This window comes from Balaenoptera physalus, assembly GCF_965194825.1.
Source record: "Balaenoptera physalus genome assembly, chromosome: 16".
NCBI classification, from domain to species: Eukaryota; Metazoa; Chordata; class Mammalia; order Artiodactyla; family Balaenopteridae; genus Balaenoptera; species Balaenoptera physalus.
In genome coordinates, this window is record NC_138898.1 from 16,319,715 (window position 1) to 16,339,086 (window position 19,372).

Sequence of the window (19,372 nt, forward strand, 5' to 3'; positions counted from 1 at the left end):
TCAATCCCAATTGCCCAATTCATCACACCACCACCACCACCCCCTGTGCACCACTGTTTGTGCACAGTCTTGACAAACATCTACATCTGTGTAACCACCAGCATAGTCAAGATACAGAACATTTCCATCAACTCAGAAAGTTCCCTTGTGCCCCTGCACAGTGGATCCCCCTTACCCCTCTGGTAACCACAGATCTGCTTTCTATCACCATAGTTTAGTTTTTTCCAGGCTTTCATGTCATTGGAATCATATGATTTGTCTCCGGCTTCATTCCCTTGGCATGTTTTTGAGATCCATCCATGTTGGTGTGTGTTTCAGTAACATGCTACTTTTTATTGAGGACTAGTATTCCATTGTGGGGTTGAGCGCAGTTTGTTTATCCATTTTTCAGTTAATGGACATTTGGGTTGTTTCCATCTTTTGTTGTCTCCCAAAGAAGCCGGAAAACAGGTATTATTTTTCTACTTTCCAGGTAAGGAAATTGAGAATCAGAAGAAGTAGCTCGGTCAAGGTTCCCCAGCTTAGATGGTGCTTGAAACCAGTTTGTCTCTCTCTCTGTGTTTCTTTCTGTCCCTCTGCTTCCCACACAATGTGGCCCCACGTGGATGAGCTTGGAAAATGGAGCATAATAGTTTTCTCTCTGTCTCCTCACATTTTCATCCTTTGTACCACACTCTCATTTCCTTATTCTGTACACTTGCCACATAATCCCACTTCCCCAGCTTGAGTGAGACCTCAGTTCAAATCCCAGTTCTGCTTCTTCCTCACTGTGTGACTTTGGGCAAGTCACATAACCTCTCTGAACATCAATCCACCTAAGAAATGGAGAGCATATTTGCATCTTCCTTTGCGAGGTCATGCCCAACGCCCTCATCTCTCTCTGTCTCTCTCCGTTTCTCTTTGGCCCTTTTATAGTTGATATTCTCTGATCATTGGTTTTTTGTGGCTGGTCATTGAAGCCCTGCTGTCCTCTCACCCCTGGCTGTTCCTGCCTGCCGTACTGAGGGGCCAGAAGCACCAGACACCCTCCCCAACAAACTGAAGCAGAATTTCAGGTGGCAAGGCCCGGGGATCTGTATTTTATCTTTAGCTTCTCACATGCAGCCAGGATTGAGAACTGTGGGCTCAGAGCATGAGCTTTGGGCATCAGATAGACTTGGGTTTTGATCCTGCTTCCTTGGTCAAGTCTAGTAACTTCTCAGATCACCAACTTCCTCTCCTGTAAATGAGCATCTGCATGAGACCCACCTCACAGGATTGCTGAGAGGTGTAAGTGAACACCCCCCCAACACTGTACGTGATCCTTGATGGGGTCTCTTCACACACAAAGGGCTGGGGTGGGGTAGGCGTGGGACCCTGAGCTGGAGCAGTCTGTGCTGGGAGGGGCCGGGCCGCGTGGAGTCATGGGGACTCACCACTATCCTTTGCCTCCAGAGTCACAGTGCCCCGATTCCTAGAAGCCCAGCATCTCAAAGTGAGGCCAAACCTTAGAGCCTCATCACCAACATGTCATTGACTGATGGGGCAATCGAGCCTGTAAGAAAGGAAGAGAGTCACCCAAGGTCACACAGTGAGATGGCGTTTCTGGACAGGTTCAAGCCAATCAATCAGCAAATATTTCTGGAGCACCTCTATGTGCCAGGCACTGTCCCAGGTGCTGGGGATACATCAGAACAGAAAACAGGAAAGATCCCTGCACCCACAAGGCTTCCATTCTAGTAGGGGAGGAAAAGCAATAAAGCAATAAATATAAATAAATAAGTCATATGGTATGTCAGAAGGTGATAAATGCTATAGAAAAAAAAAAAGTAGATCACGGATATCTTGGTGCTTGTGGGGACACAGGCAGATTGTAGTTTTAAATAGGGTGGTCAGGTAGTCCTCAGTGAGCAAAGACTTGAAGGATATAGGGAGGAAAAGAGTTCCTAGCAGAGGGAACAGCCAGTGCAAACGTCCGAATGGGAACATGCCTGTTGGGTTGACCTTAAGAGTCCCTTACCAGCCATCCTGGGTATTTGTTGGCAAGCCATTTGGTTTTTTTGGTTAACCAGGGCAGCACATCAGCTTGTGTTTAAAACAACGGTTCTGAATTTCCCCCCTCACTTTGGTGAACATGTGTCACGCACTGTTCTACATACAAAAGGCACAAAGATGAAGGCAGAGAGATAGCTTTCAGTGGTGCTGCTGCGGAGAGAAAGACCAAGAAGGTAGAACAGCTGTGTGTGTGGGTGAGGGGAGGTGCTGAGTCGGAGATGCTGTGTAACATCTGGGGGCATCCATCTCCAAGGCAACATGTGGAGCTGCAGAGGGGAAGAAGTTGGGGATATATTCGGGAGAATCTGCAGGACACAGATGGCAGTTATAAAAACACCAGATGATGCAATCACCCAGGGAGGATGGGGAGAAGGTTTTGGACGGAGCCCCGGGGAGCACAGCCTGTTAGGATGGGGGTGGAATATGAAGGTATTTTGTCACCTTTGTATCAGCTTGTTCATACAACTCAGGTGACCTCACACGCTAGCACAACTTTGTAAAATCACAACATCACACATATCTTTTCTTTCTTAGTTTTTCAGCAATATTAACTCATTTAAACCTCCAACAACCCTATGAGGTAAGAGGCAATTGTTACCTGTTTGACGGGTGAGGAAGCTGAGCCTCAGAGAGGTTAAGTCACTTGCCCAAGGTCACACAGCTAGCAAGGGCAGAGGCAGGGTTCGGACCCAGCAGCCTGGCTCCGCAGTCTGTGCTCCTAACCATTACTCTGTGCTGCCTCTCTATTCACATCGTGGCCACATGCACAGATTCTATTTCCCAGGAGATCAGGTATTCACACTCATGGACATGCAAGGCCTTCTTGTTACCAGCTCCCTGTACACGCCATCTTGCGTACACGTTGTCTTACACGGTCTCAGTTTCATTAATGCGCACAACTTCACACACTCACTCAGCCTCGAGTGTCTCAGATTACTCTGGGCTTTAACACTCAGATGGCCTTGTGTACTCAGACCTCACACATACCCATGATGTCACCTCCACTGGGCACTCACTCCAGTGTGTACACACTGCATCATACACTCATGAGCTCACAGAGTCAAAGGACACCGATAGGCACGCTCCTAACAGTCTTCTCTACCCATGGCCTTGCACAAATACACACTCGCCTGTGCCCTCCAACATTCACACCGCTATGCAAACTCACCGTCTTATCCATTCATAACCTTGGACTTTCACGTCATCTTGCACACTAGGATAACGATGCACACGCATTTAACCTCACATACCGACAGAGCCTTGCCTGCTCACACGTTTGCACTCTTTGATCCTCTAGCAGTCTTGCACCCTCACTCAACTTTGCCTTTGCTGCATACTTAAGACCTCAAATGCTCTCATAACCTTATATGTGTCCCATGCTCACGTGATCTCGGTCACCCTCTGTGCACACACTGCCTTGCACACTCAAGCTTCTACACGCACACTCACAAATGCAATATTCACGCTACCGCACAAACTCACTGTCATACCACTCGCGCTCTGGCACATTCATTTGCTCTGTGTGATTCCAAATCTGTGCACACTCACACAGCCTCATCTGTGCCCACAACCTCACACTTAAGACGGCCTCACTCAACCTCACCCGATTTCGCACAGTAAAGATCCTGGCGCATTCCCACCAACAGAAATATTCACACCGGTCATGCAAACTCCTTCCGGCCTGTCCGCTCGTGTCCTGGCACGCACTCCCGGGGCCCCGCCTTCCCGCACAACTTCACACACTGACACTCGGCGTCACACCACCTCACTCCATCTTGCACGCTCGTGGCCTTGCCACGTTCCCACCGACGGAAATATTCACACCGCCACGCAGACTTCTGGCTTGCACGCCTTTGTTCTCCCACACTCACTCACGCAACCTCACACACTCAGAGCCTCACCGGCTTTGGTCACTCCGCCCTCCCTGCCTCGCAACGGCCTGGCCTGTGCCCGCCTCGGCGCCCCCGGGGGCCCCGTCGGGCCGCCCCACTGACCGCCCTCTCCTCGCCCGCAGGGACGTACCAAGGCCAGTTCACCAACGGCATGCGCCACGGCTACGGCGTGCGCCAGAGCGTGCCCTACGGGATGGCCGTGGTGGTGCGCTCGCCGCTGCGCACGTCGCTCTCGTCCCTGCGCAGCGAGCACAGCAACGGCACGGTGGCCCCGGACTCGCCCGCCTCGCCGGCCGCCGACGGCCCCGCGCTGCCCGCGCCCGCCATCCCGCGCGGTGGCTTCGCGCTCAGCCTCCTGGCCAACGCCGAGGCGGCGGCGGCGCGGGCGGCCAAGGGCGGCGGCCTGTTCCAGCGGGGCGCGCTGCTGGGGAAGCTGCGCCGCGCCGAGTCGCGCGCGTCCCTGGGCAGCCAGCGCAGCCGCGTCAGTTTCCTCAAGAGCGACCTCAGCTCGGGCGCCAGCGACGCCGCGTCCACCGCCAGCCTGGGCGAGGGCGCCGAGGGCGCCGACGAGGCCGCGCCCTTCGAGGCGGACATCGACGCCACCACCACAGAGACCTACATGGGCGAGTGGAAGAACGACAAGCGCTCGGGCTTCGGCGTGAGCGAGCGCTCCAGCGGCCTCCGCTACGAGGGCGAGTGGCTGGACAACCTGCGCCACGGCTACGGCTGCACCACGCTGCCCGACGGCCACCGCGAGGAGGGCAAGTACCGCCACAACGTGCTGGTCAAGGGCACCAAGCGCCGCGTGCTGCCGCTCAAGAGCAGCAAGGTCCGCCAGAAGGTGGAGCACAGCGTGGAGGGCGCCCAGCGCGCCGCCGCCATCGCGCGCCAGAAGGCCGAGATCGCCGCCTCCAGGTAGGACCCCGGGGGTGGGCGCAGATGGGCTGTGCCCCACTCGGGGAAGAAATCCTGGGCCAGGGCAACCTAGGAGGCCCTATTTCGGCTTCTTTCTCCATCAGGGGCTCCTCCATGACTCTATATAGAGGGGTCTATATAGAGGGTTCATTGGAAGTGCTTCGGGATCTCATGTCACCTGTTCACCCATCCATCCATTGTCCAGACATCCATCCATCATCCATCCATCCATCCATACACTCAGTGACTCCCATCCACCCATTCACCCAACCCCTCCCTTCACTTAAACCTTACATTCACCCAACCTTTATAATATCAACGTGAACAACCATCTCTCTACCCACCTATCCACCCCACCCACCCAGCCCCTTAACTTCCTGCTTACTCATTCAACCACCCAGTCACACCCATCCATCCACCCAACCACCCATTCAACCACCCAGTCACCCATCCAACCAACCAGCCATTCATCCACTCACCCAACCCCTCCGTTCACCCAACTCTATCCATCCTGCCACCTCCAGCCGCTCAACCTCTCTAATATCCACCCAGACCACCACCCATCCACCCAATCATCCACCCATTCAACTTTCCATCTTTACACCCACCCCACCATGCAGTCATCCACCCATCCATCCACCAGCCATTCATCCAACCACCCAGGCACCCATTCAACCACCCATCCATCCCCTCATCCCCAGCACCCACTTTCACTCAACTTCTCACTTCCACTGAACCACCAGCCATCCTATTCAACCATGCATCCATTCACCCAGACACCTTCGTTCACCCAGTTACCTCCATTTATCCAGTCACCCCATTACCCAGTCATGTTTCCATTCACTGAAACAACATCCACTCCCACCCACCTACCCAGTCATCCAACTGTCCATCCATTATGCATCCATCCAACCGCCTTCATCACGCAACCATACTTAGATTCAACAATCCATCCACCCTTCCATTCACTAAACCACCTCCACCCACCCATCCGCCAGCCCTGCATCCATCCACCCTACATCCATTCAGTACCTACCCTTTCATCCATATTCAAGCCCCTCTATGTCTTTTTATTGTACTTCAGAAAAAGTTCCAGTGTTGCCTTCAAAGATTTATAACACCTACTGTGTGCATGGCACTATTTTAAGTGGTTTACAAGTATTGACTCATTCAGTCTCCTTAAAGGCTTTATAATATTGGTACTATTTTATTTCCATTCTACAGATGAGCTAAATGAGGCACTGAGAGATAAGGTGACTTGTCCCAAATCACCCAGGTAGCTAGTGGCCAGGTAGTAGGTGGTTCCTCCCCTCCTATCCAGCCTCACTTTCTACCACCCTTTCCTTGGACCGGGATTTTTTTCTCTGTACCCGTCACACTGACCTTTTATTATCCTTCTCTGGTTCTTCCTGTCAGAAGGCTTTTGTTCCTCCTGGTTCCTTTGCCTGGACTGCTCTTCCTTTCTCTTGCTGCCCCCTTAAGTTTCTGTTCCTCCTTCAGAGCTCAGGTCAAGCCTGACCCCCATAGAGAGCTGATGAGGCCCAACCCCCCATCACAGGCCACCTCTCACTCAGCTGCATGGATGTCTTCTTAGAACATCTCGCAGTTGCAACTTTATGCAGCTTATGTGATTTTCTTTTAACCTAATACTTATAAAGAGCTTCCTGTGAGCCAGTCACCATTCTGAGGTCTTTACATACATTAACTCATTTAATCTTTACAAGATCGTGACGAGGTAGGTACTATTATTATTCCCATTTTGCAAACGTGGCTGAGCTGCGGGGACAGCAGAGCGTGCGGCAGGACAGTGGTGAGAGGTACTAGCCCGTCCCAGTGCCTATAGCAGTCCTGCTGGTGGCTCAGAACGAACTGGGCTGGAGGCTTTCACCCTGTGGTCTTCAGGATTAAGCAGACCGAGGGCCAAATCTTGGCCCTACCATCTTTTAGCTCAGACCTGGGCACATCAGTTTGCCCGTCTGAACTTCCGTTTCCCCATCTGTGGTGCCACCATTGCCTAGTTGTATGTGCTTGGCTAAATCAACCTCAGTTGTCTCATTTATAAACATGGGGTTGGTCTGAGAGTTAAGAAACATAGTGCAAGTCCAGTGGTTCACAGCCCCGTCATGGCATGAATTCCCTTGGAAGCCAACTTTGAGATGGAGATGAGTGTGCAGGAAGTTTACAGGAACCCTCTCAGGATCAACACCTGTGGCGAAGGGAAGGCGGCAGGATTGGGCAGAGGGAGATGCTGGGCTGCAGTGCAGTCTCCACAATGCATCCGCCGACCACAAGGCGCAGCCTGCAGTGGAGATGACCTTCAAAGTTATCCCAAGTGGAAGTGGGGGAGGTGGATCTTTACACCCTCTGCACTGGCTGCAGGCTGACCTCCAGAAAGGGGCATGACCTGGGGCTGGATGGCCCTCCTCAGCCAAGGGTAATCCCTGGACAGGATTGACAGCGGGCAGCATTCTGAGCAGCTGGGTTGGGGGCAGGGGGAGGGGAGAAATAAATCTTTGGTTCTGAAGGGGAAACTGGGTAGCAGATCACAGTATCTACTATAGTGCTGGACACCTAGCAAGGACTTCATAAGTATTACTAGTCATTGTCGTCCTTCGATGTATTCATTTTACAGATGTGGAAACTGAGGCCCAGAGAAGGAAGACAGTATGTTTTAGCCCACCTGACAAGCAAGTGAGAGAGCCAGGGCTTCAGCCCCTGGCTTTCTGATTCCAAAGCTTTAACCAGCACATTTTCCCACTCTAAACTTTGTAAACTTTAAATTGTCACAAACGTAGGAGTAGTTAGTATCATTAAGGCAGAAAGGAGGTATGGGTAAATTTCTTAAGACTTCTTGGTTAGGGGCAGAGCCAGGCTTGTGACCAGGCGATCATATAATTTATTGTCCAAACTTGGACACTTTTATGAGTAAAAGGGGGCACTTTTTAAAAATAACACTTTTATGTTGTACTGATTTTAGATTTACAGAAAAGTTGCAAAGATAGTACAGAGAGTTCCCATATACTCTCCGCCCAGATTCCTCTCATGTTAACTTCTTTCATTACAATAATACATTCATCAAAGCCAACATGCATACCTCACTGTTACCTAAACTCCAGACTTTAAGGTGGTGTCTGCCAGCTTTCTCTGCTGTAAAGTTACCATTTTCCCCTTTCCCTAATTTAATCTTTGGAACACAGACATCAAGTTCAGCCCACACTCAGGACAGAGAAGGGTCTGGAATTAAGCTCTACCTTTTGGAGGGGGAAGTATCCACATACATTATTTGGAATCCTTCTGTACGGAAGATTTGTCTCTTCTTCCAAATGGAACATTTAAAATTATTATGCCAAGTGTATATAGTTACAACAGGTATAAGCCAGGACTGTCCGGGGCCACCCTGGGACACGGCAGAGCTTAGATGAGGTAAGAGCTGAAGCTCTTGATTTGGAAGACCATGAGTTAGAATTCTGGCTCTTCTACTGAATTGCTATGTGACCTTGCCCAAGTTGCCTCACCACTCTGAACCCTGGATCTTGTTTCTTCCTAGGGTGTTTTGGGGGAGTAGATGAGCTAATGCCTGTAAAATGCCTGGCACAGAGCAGCCAGCAGTAAAAGCAGTCACTGCCATCATTTAACATGTTCGCTTTTAAAAGTGAGGAAATGGAAGCTTGGAGAGAAGGAGGGATTTCCCCAAACTCTCCCCTGCTGGGAGCAAACTCTTGCCCCTCTCTGCCCCTTTGCTTTCCCTGTGTCCTTCCTGCCAAGGCTGTGCCCTTGAACATGAAGGTGTTGAGCTGCCTCCAAGAAGGCTGCCAGGCCCACAGCCGGGCACTGAGTCTCTGGAGTGAGAAGGTGGTGCCAGCTTCCTCCACGCGGTGCTACTGGGAGGGGAGTGTAGAGGAGATTTGGATTCCTCATCCTGGATGCCCACGGGGCTGGTGGCATGTGGGGGGCAGCTGCCTGACTCGGTTTTAAACTCAGATTGAATTTCCAATTAAGGTAATCTTTGGGTTAGGAGGAAAAGCAGGGTTGTCTCTCTCCCAGGGGCTTTGGTGAGTAATCGGGCTGCAGAGAACAGAAAGCCTTCCCACCAGCCTTCAGGCCCAGGCGGACCTAGGGTTTCTGTCTATTGTGGCCTCAGACTCCATGCCCTGGGCTTACATGGAAGCTATCAGCTCGAAGTCTAGGATCAGGACAGCTTTCCCAGGGAGAAGGGGAAAGCTGAGAAGTCTCATCCCCTAAAATGGGCTATGGATTGAAAATGATTCTAGATCTGTGCTGTCCAATATGATAGCCACCAGCCGTATGTGTGTGTCGAGCTCTTGAAATGTGGTTGATGTGAATTGAAATGTGCTACAAATGTGAAACACACACTGGCTTTCAAAGACTTAGTAAGAGGGGCTTCCTTGGTGGTGCAGTGGTTAAGAATCTGCCTGCCAATGCAGGGGACAAGGGTTCGAGCCCTGGCCCAGGAAGATCCCACATGCCGCAGAGCAACTAAGCCCGTGTGCCACAACTACTGAAGCCTGCGTGCCTAGAGCCCGTGCTCCGCAACAAGAGAAGCCTGCACACCAGAATGAAGAGCAGTCCCCCGCGTGCCACAACTAGAGAAAGCCCGTGCGCAGCAACAAAGACCCAACACAGCCAAAAAAAAAAAAAAAAAAAAAAGACTTAGTAAGAAAAGAATGTAAAGTAACCTAGTAATAATTTTTTATATTGATTACAGGTTGAAATGATTATATCTTAGATATAGTGGGTTAGAGATAGTGTATTATTGTAATTAATTTCACTTGTTTCTTTTAAGTTTTTTGAATGTGGCTACTAGAAAAGTAAAAAAAAATTACATATGTGTCTCACGTTATATTTTTCTTGGACAGCGTTGCTCTAGACCCATTCAGGGCCCTAAGGAGATAGTCCAACTCCTTCACTGACCAGATGGGGAAACTGAGGTACAGAAAAGGACAAAGAGATACCCATAGTCACTGAGTGATCAAGGCGGAGCTAGCTTCATGGTTCCTGATTTTGTGACTACGAACTCTTTTTGTAATGCCTTTTAAGGTCATGGATACTGGGCTGTGGAGGGAAGCTGGGATATTTGGGGAGGTGGCTAAACTTTTCTGGTTGTCATGACAACACCCTGATAAATGGCTCCCTTCTGGAAGGAGCACAGGGTGTGGTTCAGAGTGGGGCTTTGGCTCTGCCTCTTGCTGGCTAAATTTCATCTTCTCTCCAGACTTTAATTCTTTCATGTCTAAAAGGAGAATAATGGTATCTACCTTAAAACGTTTTCACAAGGGTTAAATCAGAGACTGTATATGCAGCACTCAGCATAGGGCTGGAAGCAGGACTCAATGAACGTTAGCTTCTGTTGTCATTGTCTAGGATTCTTGTTGTTATTGTTGTCATGTGCCCCTGCAGCAGAGGCAGGGGCTGGCCTGCAGGAGATCTCAGCTGCCCCAGGGTGTGAGGTTTGGAACATCTCAGGTTTTTGACCAGGGTGGCATGAGTGTGGCCCTGAAAACAGGGCCCCCTGAATTGGTCTGTCCTCTGCTCCAACACCTCCCCACCCCCATTTCAAACTGCCCCCCCCACACACAGACACACACCCAGATTGACCCTGGAAATTCCCAAGTTGAATGCAGGGTTAGAGTTGGCTTTGTGAGTTGCTGGGAGGTGAATTTCTTGGGTAAGTAGCTAAGAGCTTGGGTTATGGCATTGAACTGACCCAGGTTTGAATCTGGGTTCAGCTACTTACAAGCTGTGTGACCTTAAGCAAGTTACCTCACCTTCCTGTGTCTCACGTTCCCTTTCAGTCAAATGGGAAATTAGAATTATGTTAATTCTCTTTCAAAGTACTGTTGCAGAGAGTAAAAGAGATAGCCCATGTAAATGGATTTTGCTTTGAAGGCATGCAAGGAGATATACGCTGTTACAATGAATCCCGTTATGATGAATCATTTTGTACTGATCTGAGTCTCCCTGAGAATGATATCACCCCAAGGGAAGTCTTCTCTCACAGTCCCTACAACTGTTTCCCAAACTTGCATCTTCTGCATGCCAGAGTCCCAATTTTTGCTATATCCATGTATCACTTCTGCTTTCCAATTTAATCTCTATCTTTAAATCAACTTACTTCAAAATATGTACAATTATTGAAAAGGAGGACTTTCGACTCCCTGTTGAAAGTGAGAGACCCATAGCACGGGAAGTTCTGAAAGCAGAATGATGTTATTCAAGTCTGAGGTCAAACTATTAATGCCAAAGATCCTAATCCTGAAGACTGCTTTCTTTTTGCTAAAAAGAGACATTGACAAGAGATTGACAGGTCTGAGAGACCTGTAGGCACCTGACTGAGGTTTGTCCTTGACCAACAAGAAGAATGGTCTGATGCTATTTCAAGCTGTGACTTCACATCTGCCAATGCCCGTTTCCAGCACCTACAGGGTGTGCAGACCATCCTGGGGAAGAGGGTCTGGCCCTAGGCTAGGTCCAGGTAGGTCTAGGTAATTGCCCATGTTCGAGTCTGTTTAATTTTTATTTAACAACAATCCATGTAGTCCTTATTTCTAGGAGCCAGAAGGATTCTAAGTACCTTACATATATTAGCTCACTTAATCCTCAAAACAACCCTATGAGGGAGGTACTATTATTCCCATTTTACAGATGAGGAAACTGAGGCACAGACAGGTTAAGTATCTCAAACAAGGTCATTCCTCTGAGTAATGGCAGAACTGGGAGTTGAGACCCCAGAGCCAGGAGGTCTCGTTCTAGAATGGTCTTAACTGTGATCTGACCTTTGGCTGGATTTCTTTCACAAACATTGATTAGCACTTACCCTGGGCCAGGCTTGTGCTGGGGCATTGGCCACCCAGTGGATCAGCATGGCCAGCATCCTCTGGGGACTCACAGCCTAGTGGCCAAGACAGAATGGGATTTGACACAGTCAGTGGTGGGTTAGAGGGACAAGTGAGCAAAGAGTTACTAACTGCCCCAGAGGTGGTCTGGGAGATTCCCTGCAGGTGATGGGTGACTCTGCTTAGGAGTTTGCAGATGGAGACGAGGGAGAGAAAGGTCATTCCAGGTAAAGCCACAGAGGTAGGAATGTGTGTGGTTTGTTTTGGGAGCCATGAGTCATTGGCAGGGCTGGTGTGGGTGGGGAAAGAGATTAGAGATGAGCCTGGAAGGCAGCCTAGCGCCAGGTGAGGACGGCTTTGAATGCCAGGTTAAGGAGTTTCGAACTTACTATGCAGCAGGCACTGTTCTAAATGCTTAGCTAAATTCACTCATCTAATTCTAACTGTGGCACATAGAGATTGTTAAAACATGCTCCAAGTCACATAGCTAGTAAGTGATAGAACTATAATTCTGGCCCGAGTCTGATCTTACCCAGGACAGTTTCTGCCACTTGAGATACAGTGAACTTCTCTCTTTCCTCTTTTTTTTCTTTTTCTTTTTTTACATTGTTCAGAAAAACATACTTGCTAAAATTTAAGGAAATTCAGAATAATAGAAGATAAAAAGTAATAAAACCTCTTTTCTACTTCCACCTCTGTTGCACCTCTGAAGTAACCATTGTTAACAGTTCACTTATAGCATCCTTCCGTTTACCTGTTCTGGTTTGTGTTTTTTGTTTTTGTTTTCTACAACTGGGACTACCTACATAATGTTCTTCAGCTCGCTTTTAAACTTAATATGTTTTGAGATCTTTTCATCTTATGCACATACTGCCTTAATCTTTTTAACAACTGCATTATATTCCACAGTTTGGATGTACCATGATTTATTTAGCCAGATCTCTCTTGATGGAGATTGAAACCATCTCATGTTTTTACAATTACAAACGAGGCTGCAGTGAACATCCTTGGACCATATTCTTGCTCATGGAGCTGGTTAAAGGGATGGCTCAGCCAGGTGCCTTATCCTATCAGGGATATTTGAGCATCACCGGAATGCATTGGAAATATAATGCCATTAGCCCAAGTCTTTGCAAGGGACTGACTCTTGACATTCATGGTCAAAATGTAAATTCTGTGGTCTCCCCTGACAAGGTCTATGGTACTCTTGAGTGGATTAACACAAACAAGCAAAAATCCAAATCACCCCTGTCAAAGGTCCCACTGCCCCTCCATATTTGTTTAATAGATATTTAAGAATAATTGTTGCAAGGCATGTCAAGTCATTAGCCTGCTGGGGTGCCCCCATGTCTCTGCCTGTCCTTGCTTGCACAGATGTACTTTTATGGATTAAATTCCTAGAAGCGGAATTGCTGAGTCAAAAAGAATGTGCGTTTTAATTATTAGCAGAACCCCAGTTAATCTCCAAAAGGGCTGCACCAAATTTATAACCACCTTCAACAATGTACAGTTGTGTGAGGGCAGTTTTCCCCACACCATCACCAACACCATGATTATCATTCTTTTGCATCTTTGCCAAATTGTTTGAGGACAGTCAGGTGTTCCATGAACCCAGGGATCACCATCAACTGCCCAGGCCCACAGAGGCAAAAGTTTTCCCTTGTTCTGTTTCTGGCTCACCTCCAGAGATTCTTGAATATGCGGTTCCATCAGGGGGGATTAAACTCCCAGGGGGTGGCCTCAAAATGTTGGGAAGGCCCCCAGCCCCGGATTCCTGCCCCCCATCACATCCCTCCTTCAAGAATTGCCAGATGGACAAAATCCCTTTGCTCCCAGAGACCGAAGACTGGGATGAATGGAATTTCCTGAGTTGTCAGAGCTGGATTCTCATGATATACATGAGGCAGCTGTGACTCTAAGGCTGGCCTCTGAGTTGAGTGGTCTATGGAGAGAGAAGATCTTGCCTGGGTCCCTGGAGGCAGGGAGATATTCAAACTGTGAGGCAGTGTTTTTGGGGGAGCCAACCCTTCCAAGCTTGGAGAGGGGAGAAGCAGAGAAAAGACAGCATCGCTCCCATCAGTCCTCAGAAAAAGCTGGTCAAAGGACATGGCCCAATGTGCTCATTTTACAGATGGAGAAACTGAGGCCTAGAAAGGGACAGTGACCCAGAGAGAGGAGCGTGGCCCGGGGGCAGTATGTGGGAGGCTCTTCTGAAACCTCAGTTGGTTTCGGGGTCACATTTAACAGGTCATCCTGGAAGAGGACAGGTCTCTGGGAGGTAGAAAGGAGCATTTTCTCTCCCCCACCCCTGTAAACTGTGCTTTCAGTCTGACTCCGGAACCTTTCCAGCTTGATATTTCAGCCTAAACAGCAGTCAGACAACAGACAGGCCAATAGCCTGCACCTTTGCGAGAAAAATTCCCCTTTCCTCCAATGCCAGGGTTTCCCCATGTCCCAGTGGAAGGTCTGACCATGTGAAGCCAGTGCTTTGCCCTGACCGTGGCACCTGAGCTGAGCCCCAGCAGTGCCAGGGACTCAGGGGTCATCACCAGAAGGGCCTGGACACAGGGTGTTGGGATAACAGTAACAGTGAGAATAATAGTGGGGACCATAGGGTAAGCGCTTGAGGGCTCAGACTCAGGGTCAGGCTGCCTGCGTTCTGGTCCTGGACACTTGCTAGCCTTGTGGGCAAGTGACTTCCCCATAAACTTTCTGTCCCTCCATTTCTTCATCTCTAAAATGGGGATCATGAGAGGTCCAGTCTTGGGCATATGAGAGGATCAAGCACTTAGAGGGCTGGGCACAGGTCAGGGCCCTGTTCTCACTACTGGGTACCGGGCTCTGTGTTGATTCCCTTTATATGCATCATCTCATTTAATCCTCATGAGGGAGGTGCTATCTATTATATTAACCCATTTCACAGATGAGGAAACTAGCCCAAAGTCCCCAAATAACTGACATAACAGGGCTTCAAATTCTCTGATCTGGACTCTACCCCCTTAACCACTGTTGGAAGAGAAAGTCTTTGAGCTCTAACATTTCAGGTTACTATCCTGCCTGTCTGATATTCCGTGCCTTGACCTTGGTGCCTGGCCATCCTTTTGTATGGCAGAGTGGTTGAAAGCATGGGGAGATGGAGAAATTGAAGTTCAAATCCTGCTGTTTCTTGCCAGCCTCGTGTCCTTTGCCCTTCCTGAGCCTCACTTTCCTCGTCTGTAGAATGGGGACAGTAACAGCCTTTCTCACTGTTGTGATGAGGACTAAATGAGATGATGTGTGTAGAGGATTTTACGTGGTCTCGGTGCTAGGTAAGGAGAGGCCAGTTTTTTCATCATTCCTCTTACCCGGAGAGTCAGGCGGGTGGAACTCAGAGAGGCCAGCAGGAATTTCCTCCAAGCTTCGTCCTTCCCCAAGTGCAGGCTGTTTCACTCCCCTGGGTTTCCACAGCCCAGTCCAACTTCCACTTGACTTCCTAAGTCCACACCAGTGAGTCCCTGCCATTGGGAGAGGAGTTAAAAATAAAGCCCAGTCTTTAAATCCTTCAAGTAAACACCCAGCTCTCTAAAAATAGCGCCTTTGTAATGGGTCTCTGGAGCCAGGTGGGGATTGTGGGATGGAAATTGGCGAGGCTGGTTCTTGCTGACAGGCTGGCGGGGGCCAAGCCTCTACATCACCCCGCCTTGCTGCCCAGTCTCTGGGCTTGAGGGGCAACCAAGGATCCCTTAGAATCTCCAGCCTCTTCTCTCCAGCCAAGAGCTGGCCACCAGCCCCTCTCACCTCCCCACTGTAAGGGCCCCTTATCAGCTCTTTCTGCCCTAAACTCTCCATGCAACAGCTGGAGTGAGATTTTAAAATGCTAAGCCTGACCACACCACTCTAGTAAGCAAAACCTTCATGGCGTCTTCCGTTTGGTTTCCCCTGAAAGCAGAGCCTGAGATAAGGATTTGGGTGCAGGAAGTTGATTTGGGAAGTGACGCCAGGAAGGAGGAGGTGAGAGGAAGTGGATGGGTAGAGTGAGACAGGGAAGAAGGAAAAGCCAATATAAATGTGTGTTATCGAGGCATCGCGGCAGGCACAGGGACTGGGCTGGGCTGGGACCTCGGTACAGAACACCCCTGAGATAGTGCACCTGGAGGATGGGGCAGGGGCAGGGGTGGTAGGTGGGCAAAGCATTATCCACTGGCTCCAGTCCCCTATTCATTGAAGATTTCCCCCAGGGGCATAAATCCACTGCACTTCCGGGTGTGCTTGCGCTTGGGGTCGGGGTGAAGGGGTGTCCTGCAGCATTGAGAGCAGGCTCCGGGTAGAACTCGGGAAGCTTGGGTGGGACACTGGCAGTACCGGGGCATCTTCCCGTACGTGGAACTGTCCTGCAAAGTAATGGGTGAAAGTGGGGGTAGACTGAGGGGCTGTGATGTGGGCATCAGGGGTGTCTGCCCTTAGGAGAAATTTCAGATTCCCCTGCTTTGGCCCCCAAGACCCTTCCTGTCTGGCTCAAGCTTACCACAACAGCCCCATCTCACACCAGTCTCCCCATCACTCACCTCCAGCCTCAGTTCCTCCAAAGGGCCATTCTCTTTCCTGCCCATGGTCCTTTGCACGTGCTATTCCATGTGCCTAAAATGCTTTTCCCTTACTCTTGATCTTGCTAGCACCTCGTTAATCAGGCCTCACCCGGCTCAAATGTTTCTTCCTCAGGGAAGCTCTGAGCTCTTTCCTAGTCTGGGTTCCCGGTTACGTGTTTCCTGTGTGCCCCAGCCTCACCTGCCACCCCGACAATTGTCCCTACTCATTCTGTCTTCCCGACTACTTTGTATACTCCCAGAGGACGGCGACCCTGTCGGCTGCGTTCACTGCCAGGTGGCAACACCCAGCACGGCACCCAGCACGTATGTGGGGCTCAGGAAGCATTGCTGAATGACTGATGTTAGGTTTCCAACGTCTCGTAAGGGAAGGCACCCTCCATCTGACTCAGTTAAGCTTTCAATCACATTCAACAAATATGTATTGAGCACCTACTATGTGCCAGGGAGTGTTCTAGGTACTTAGGGAGGAAAACTTCAAGATCCTGGCCTGCATGGAGTTTACATTCTAGCTGGGGAGACAGCACAGCAGACATAATAAATAAATTTTAGAGCACATGGGAGGGGGCAAGTTGCCTTTCTAAATATGTGACATGAAGGAGTTGAACCAGTTAGCCAACCGGGTACCTGGGGGAAGAGCAGCCCAGTAGAGGGCAGAGTCAGGAAAAACCTCCAAGGTTGGCATGTGCCTGGAATGTTCTAGAAGCAGCAAGGAGACCAGCGTGGCTGACGTGGACTGAGAGAAGACAATAGTATAAGAGGCCGGAGAGAGTGCAGGGGTGGGAAGGGGACAGGTCACTGCCAATGTGGGAGCCACTAGCTACATGTGGCAATTTATTTTTTTATTTTTTTATTATTATTTTTTAAATATTTATTTATTTCTTTGGTCGTGTGGGGTCTTAGTTGTGGCAGGCGGGTAACTTAGTTGCGGCTCACCAGCTCCTTAGTTGCGGCATGTGAACTCTTAGTTGCAACATGCGTGTGGGATCTAGTTCCCTGACCATGGATCGAACCCGGGCCCCCTGCATTGGGAGCGCAGAGTCTTATCCACTGCGCCACCAGGGAAGTCCCGACACATGTGGCAATTTAAATGGAAATGAATTGAAATTAAAAATTAAAAGTGCTCTTCAGTCACAGTAGGCACATGGCAAGGGCCTCATGGCTACCGTGTCGGATGGCACAGAGGTAGACCGTTTCCCTCCTTGTTGAAAGTGTGGTAGACCCTGCCTTGGTGGGGCCTTGCAGGTCACTGTAGGGCATCAACCTTGCCCGTACATAACTGGGCACACATCCTGGGGCCCTTTCCTCACCTCTCAAAGTGGGTATGATAAAAGTATGCAAGGCCATTTGGTTCAGCGCCGGCCAAGGTCAGAACGCCTTTCCCATCATCCTTGCCGAACGGCCCTTCGGTCACTGCTTCTGCGTCTCCAGGTGTAAGAAACTCACCACCTCTTGAGCCAGTCCAGGCCAGCTTTGGACAGCTCTGGCTTTTAGATTTGCTCAAACCAGGAGAATGCTCTGCTTCTCTGTCGCTTGATTCGTTGGTCCCAGTTCTGCCCTCGGGCACTGTGTGGGTTAGAAACGTGTTCAGCTGCAGGTCACAGAACCTGTCTTAAGCACTGGGCTTATATCTTCTCACAGAAGAAGATCAGAAAGGCAGTGCAAGGCTGACGTGGCAGCTCCAAGATGCCCTGGGGGACGCCCCCCTCTGTCTTTCCCTCCTGCTCTGCTTAGAATGTAGTTTCTGTCCTTGTACTCAAAGGTGGTCACAGCGCCCCTAGCTTCACCTCCACATCCGGGGCAGAGGTCGGAATGCAACAGCTTCTCTTTTTTTTTTTTTTTTAATTAGTGTTTTTTTTTTTTTAATTTTAATTAATTTATTTAGTTTTTTTGGCTGTGTTGGGTCTTCTTTTCTGTGCGAGGGCTTTCTCTAGTTGCGGCAAGCGGGGGCCACTCTTCATCGCGGTGCGCAGGCCTCTCACTATCGCGGCCTCTCTTGTTGCGGAGCACAGGCTCCAGACGCGTAGGCTCAGTAGTTGTGGCTCACAGGCCTAGTTGCTCCACGGCATGTGGGATCTTCCCAGACCAGGGCTCGAACCCGTGTCCCCTGCATTGGCAGGCAGACTCTCAACCGCCGCGCCACCAGGGAAGCCCCAACAGCTTCTCTTGATGGGGAAGGAAGCCCACCCGGGGACTTTCATCTCCTTCTCCAGCGTGGGTCACATGGCCTTCCCTGGATGCAAGGAATCTAGGAAGGTGGATATTTTTAGCTGGACACATTGCTTCCCTGAACAATGTTAGGAGGAAAGAAGGAGAGAATGGATATTTGGTGAGCAGTTAGCAATGCCTGCCCTGGACATCCCTGCGGAGATGTAAAGATTGCGATCTTAATGCCTCTGAGAGTCTTCACTGGCCTAAACGTCTCCAGCCCCTTTCCTCAGCCCCTGTTTTCAAATCTCATCACTTTCTCCATTTTCCAGGTGGAGAAACAGAGGCACAGACATCATTTAGTGATCGAGAGCATGGGTTTTCGGGTCAGATAACACTGTTTCTTTCAACAGGTCACTTCCCTGAGCCTTAGTTTCCCCAGCTGTGGAATATGGTGGAAATTAATAGAGTACTTACAGGTGAGGGTGTTGTGAGGGTAAAATGAGATAGTCCACATCGAGTACTAGCCACAGTGCCTGGCACACAACCATCACTCAGTAGTGGCAGTTGTCATTTTGATTATTATAACTATGCTTCCTCTTGCCTCAGTGATTCCTTCCGGTGTTGATGAATGAGGAACCAGAGACCGCAGACTGGGGGAGCTCTCTGCCGGGTCCCCTAGGTGTTTCCATTGTCCCAGCAGTCACCCCAGGGAGAGCCTGTCTCCTCTCGTCTCCAGAGGGGTGTGTAGTGGGACCACAGAGGGGAGGGAGGGGCTGCAGTGAGGATCTATCTCTAAAGCCACCTTTGGCCAAGCACATCCCTCATGAGGGCTATCGCATTACTGCCCACGGGCTTCCCATCAGCCCCGGCTCCGTGCAACCCTATCTGGGAAGGGGGTATTACCCCAAGGTCACGGCAGCCCACTGCCAACCCCCGTAACCCC

General features: G+C 49.9%; 1 protein-coding gene across 3 annotated transcripts in view; it reads left to right on the forward strand.

The window, feature by feature from the left end:
• Positions 1–19,372, forward strand: part of JPH2 (junctophilin 2) — a 64,544-nt gene that overhangs the window by 20,825 nt on the left and 24,347 nt on the right. For 2 of the 3 annotated variants that reach the window (XR_014254804.1, XM_082430175.1), the window contains exon 2: positions 4,049–4,841. The exons of the other annotated variant lie outside the window; for it this stretch is intronic. Coding sequence is in view for 1 of the 2 variants with exons in the window: in XM_082430175.1 (XP_082286301.1) it covers positions 4,049–4,841 (793 nt within the window). In the remaining variant the exon portion in view is untranslated. The remainder of the gene's footprint in view (positions 1–4,048; positions 4,842–19,372) is intronic. 3 annotated transcript variants of the gene reach the window in all.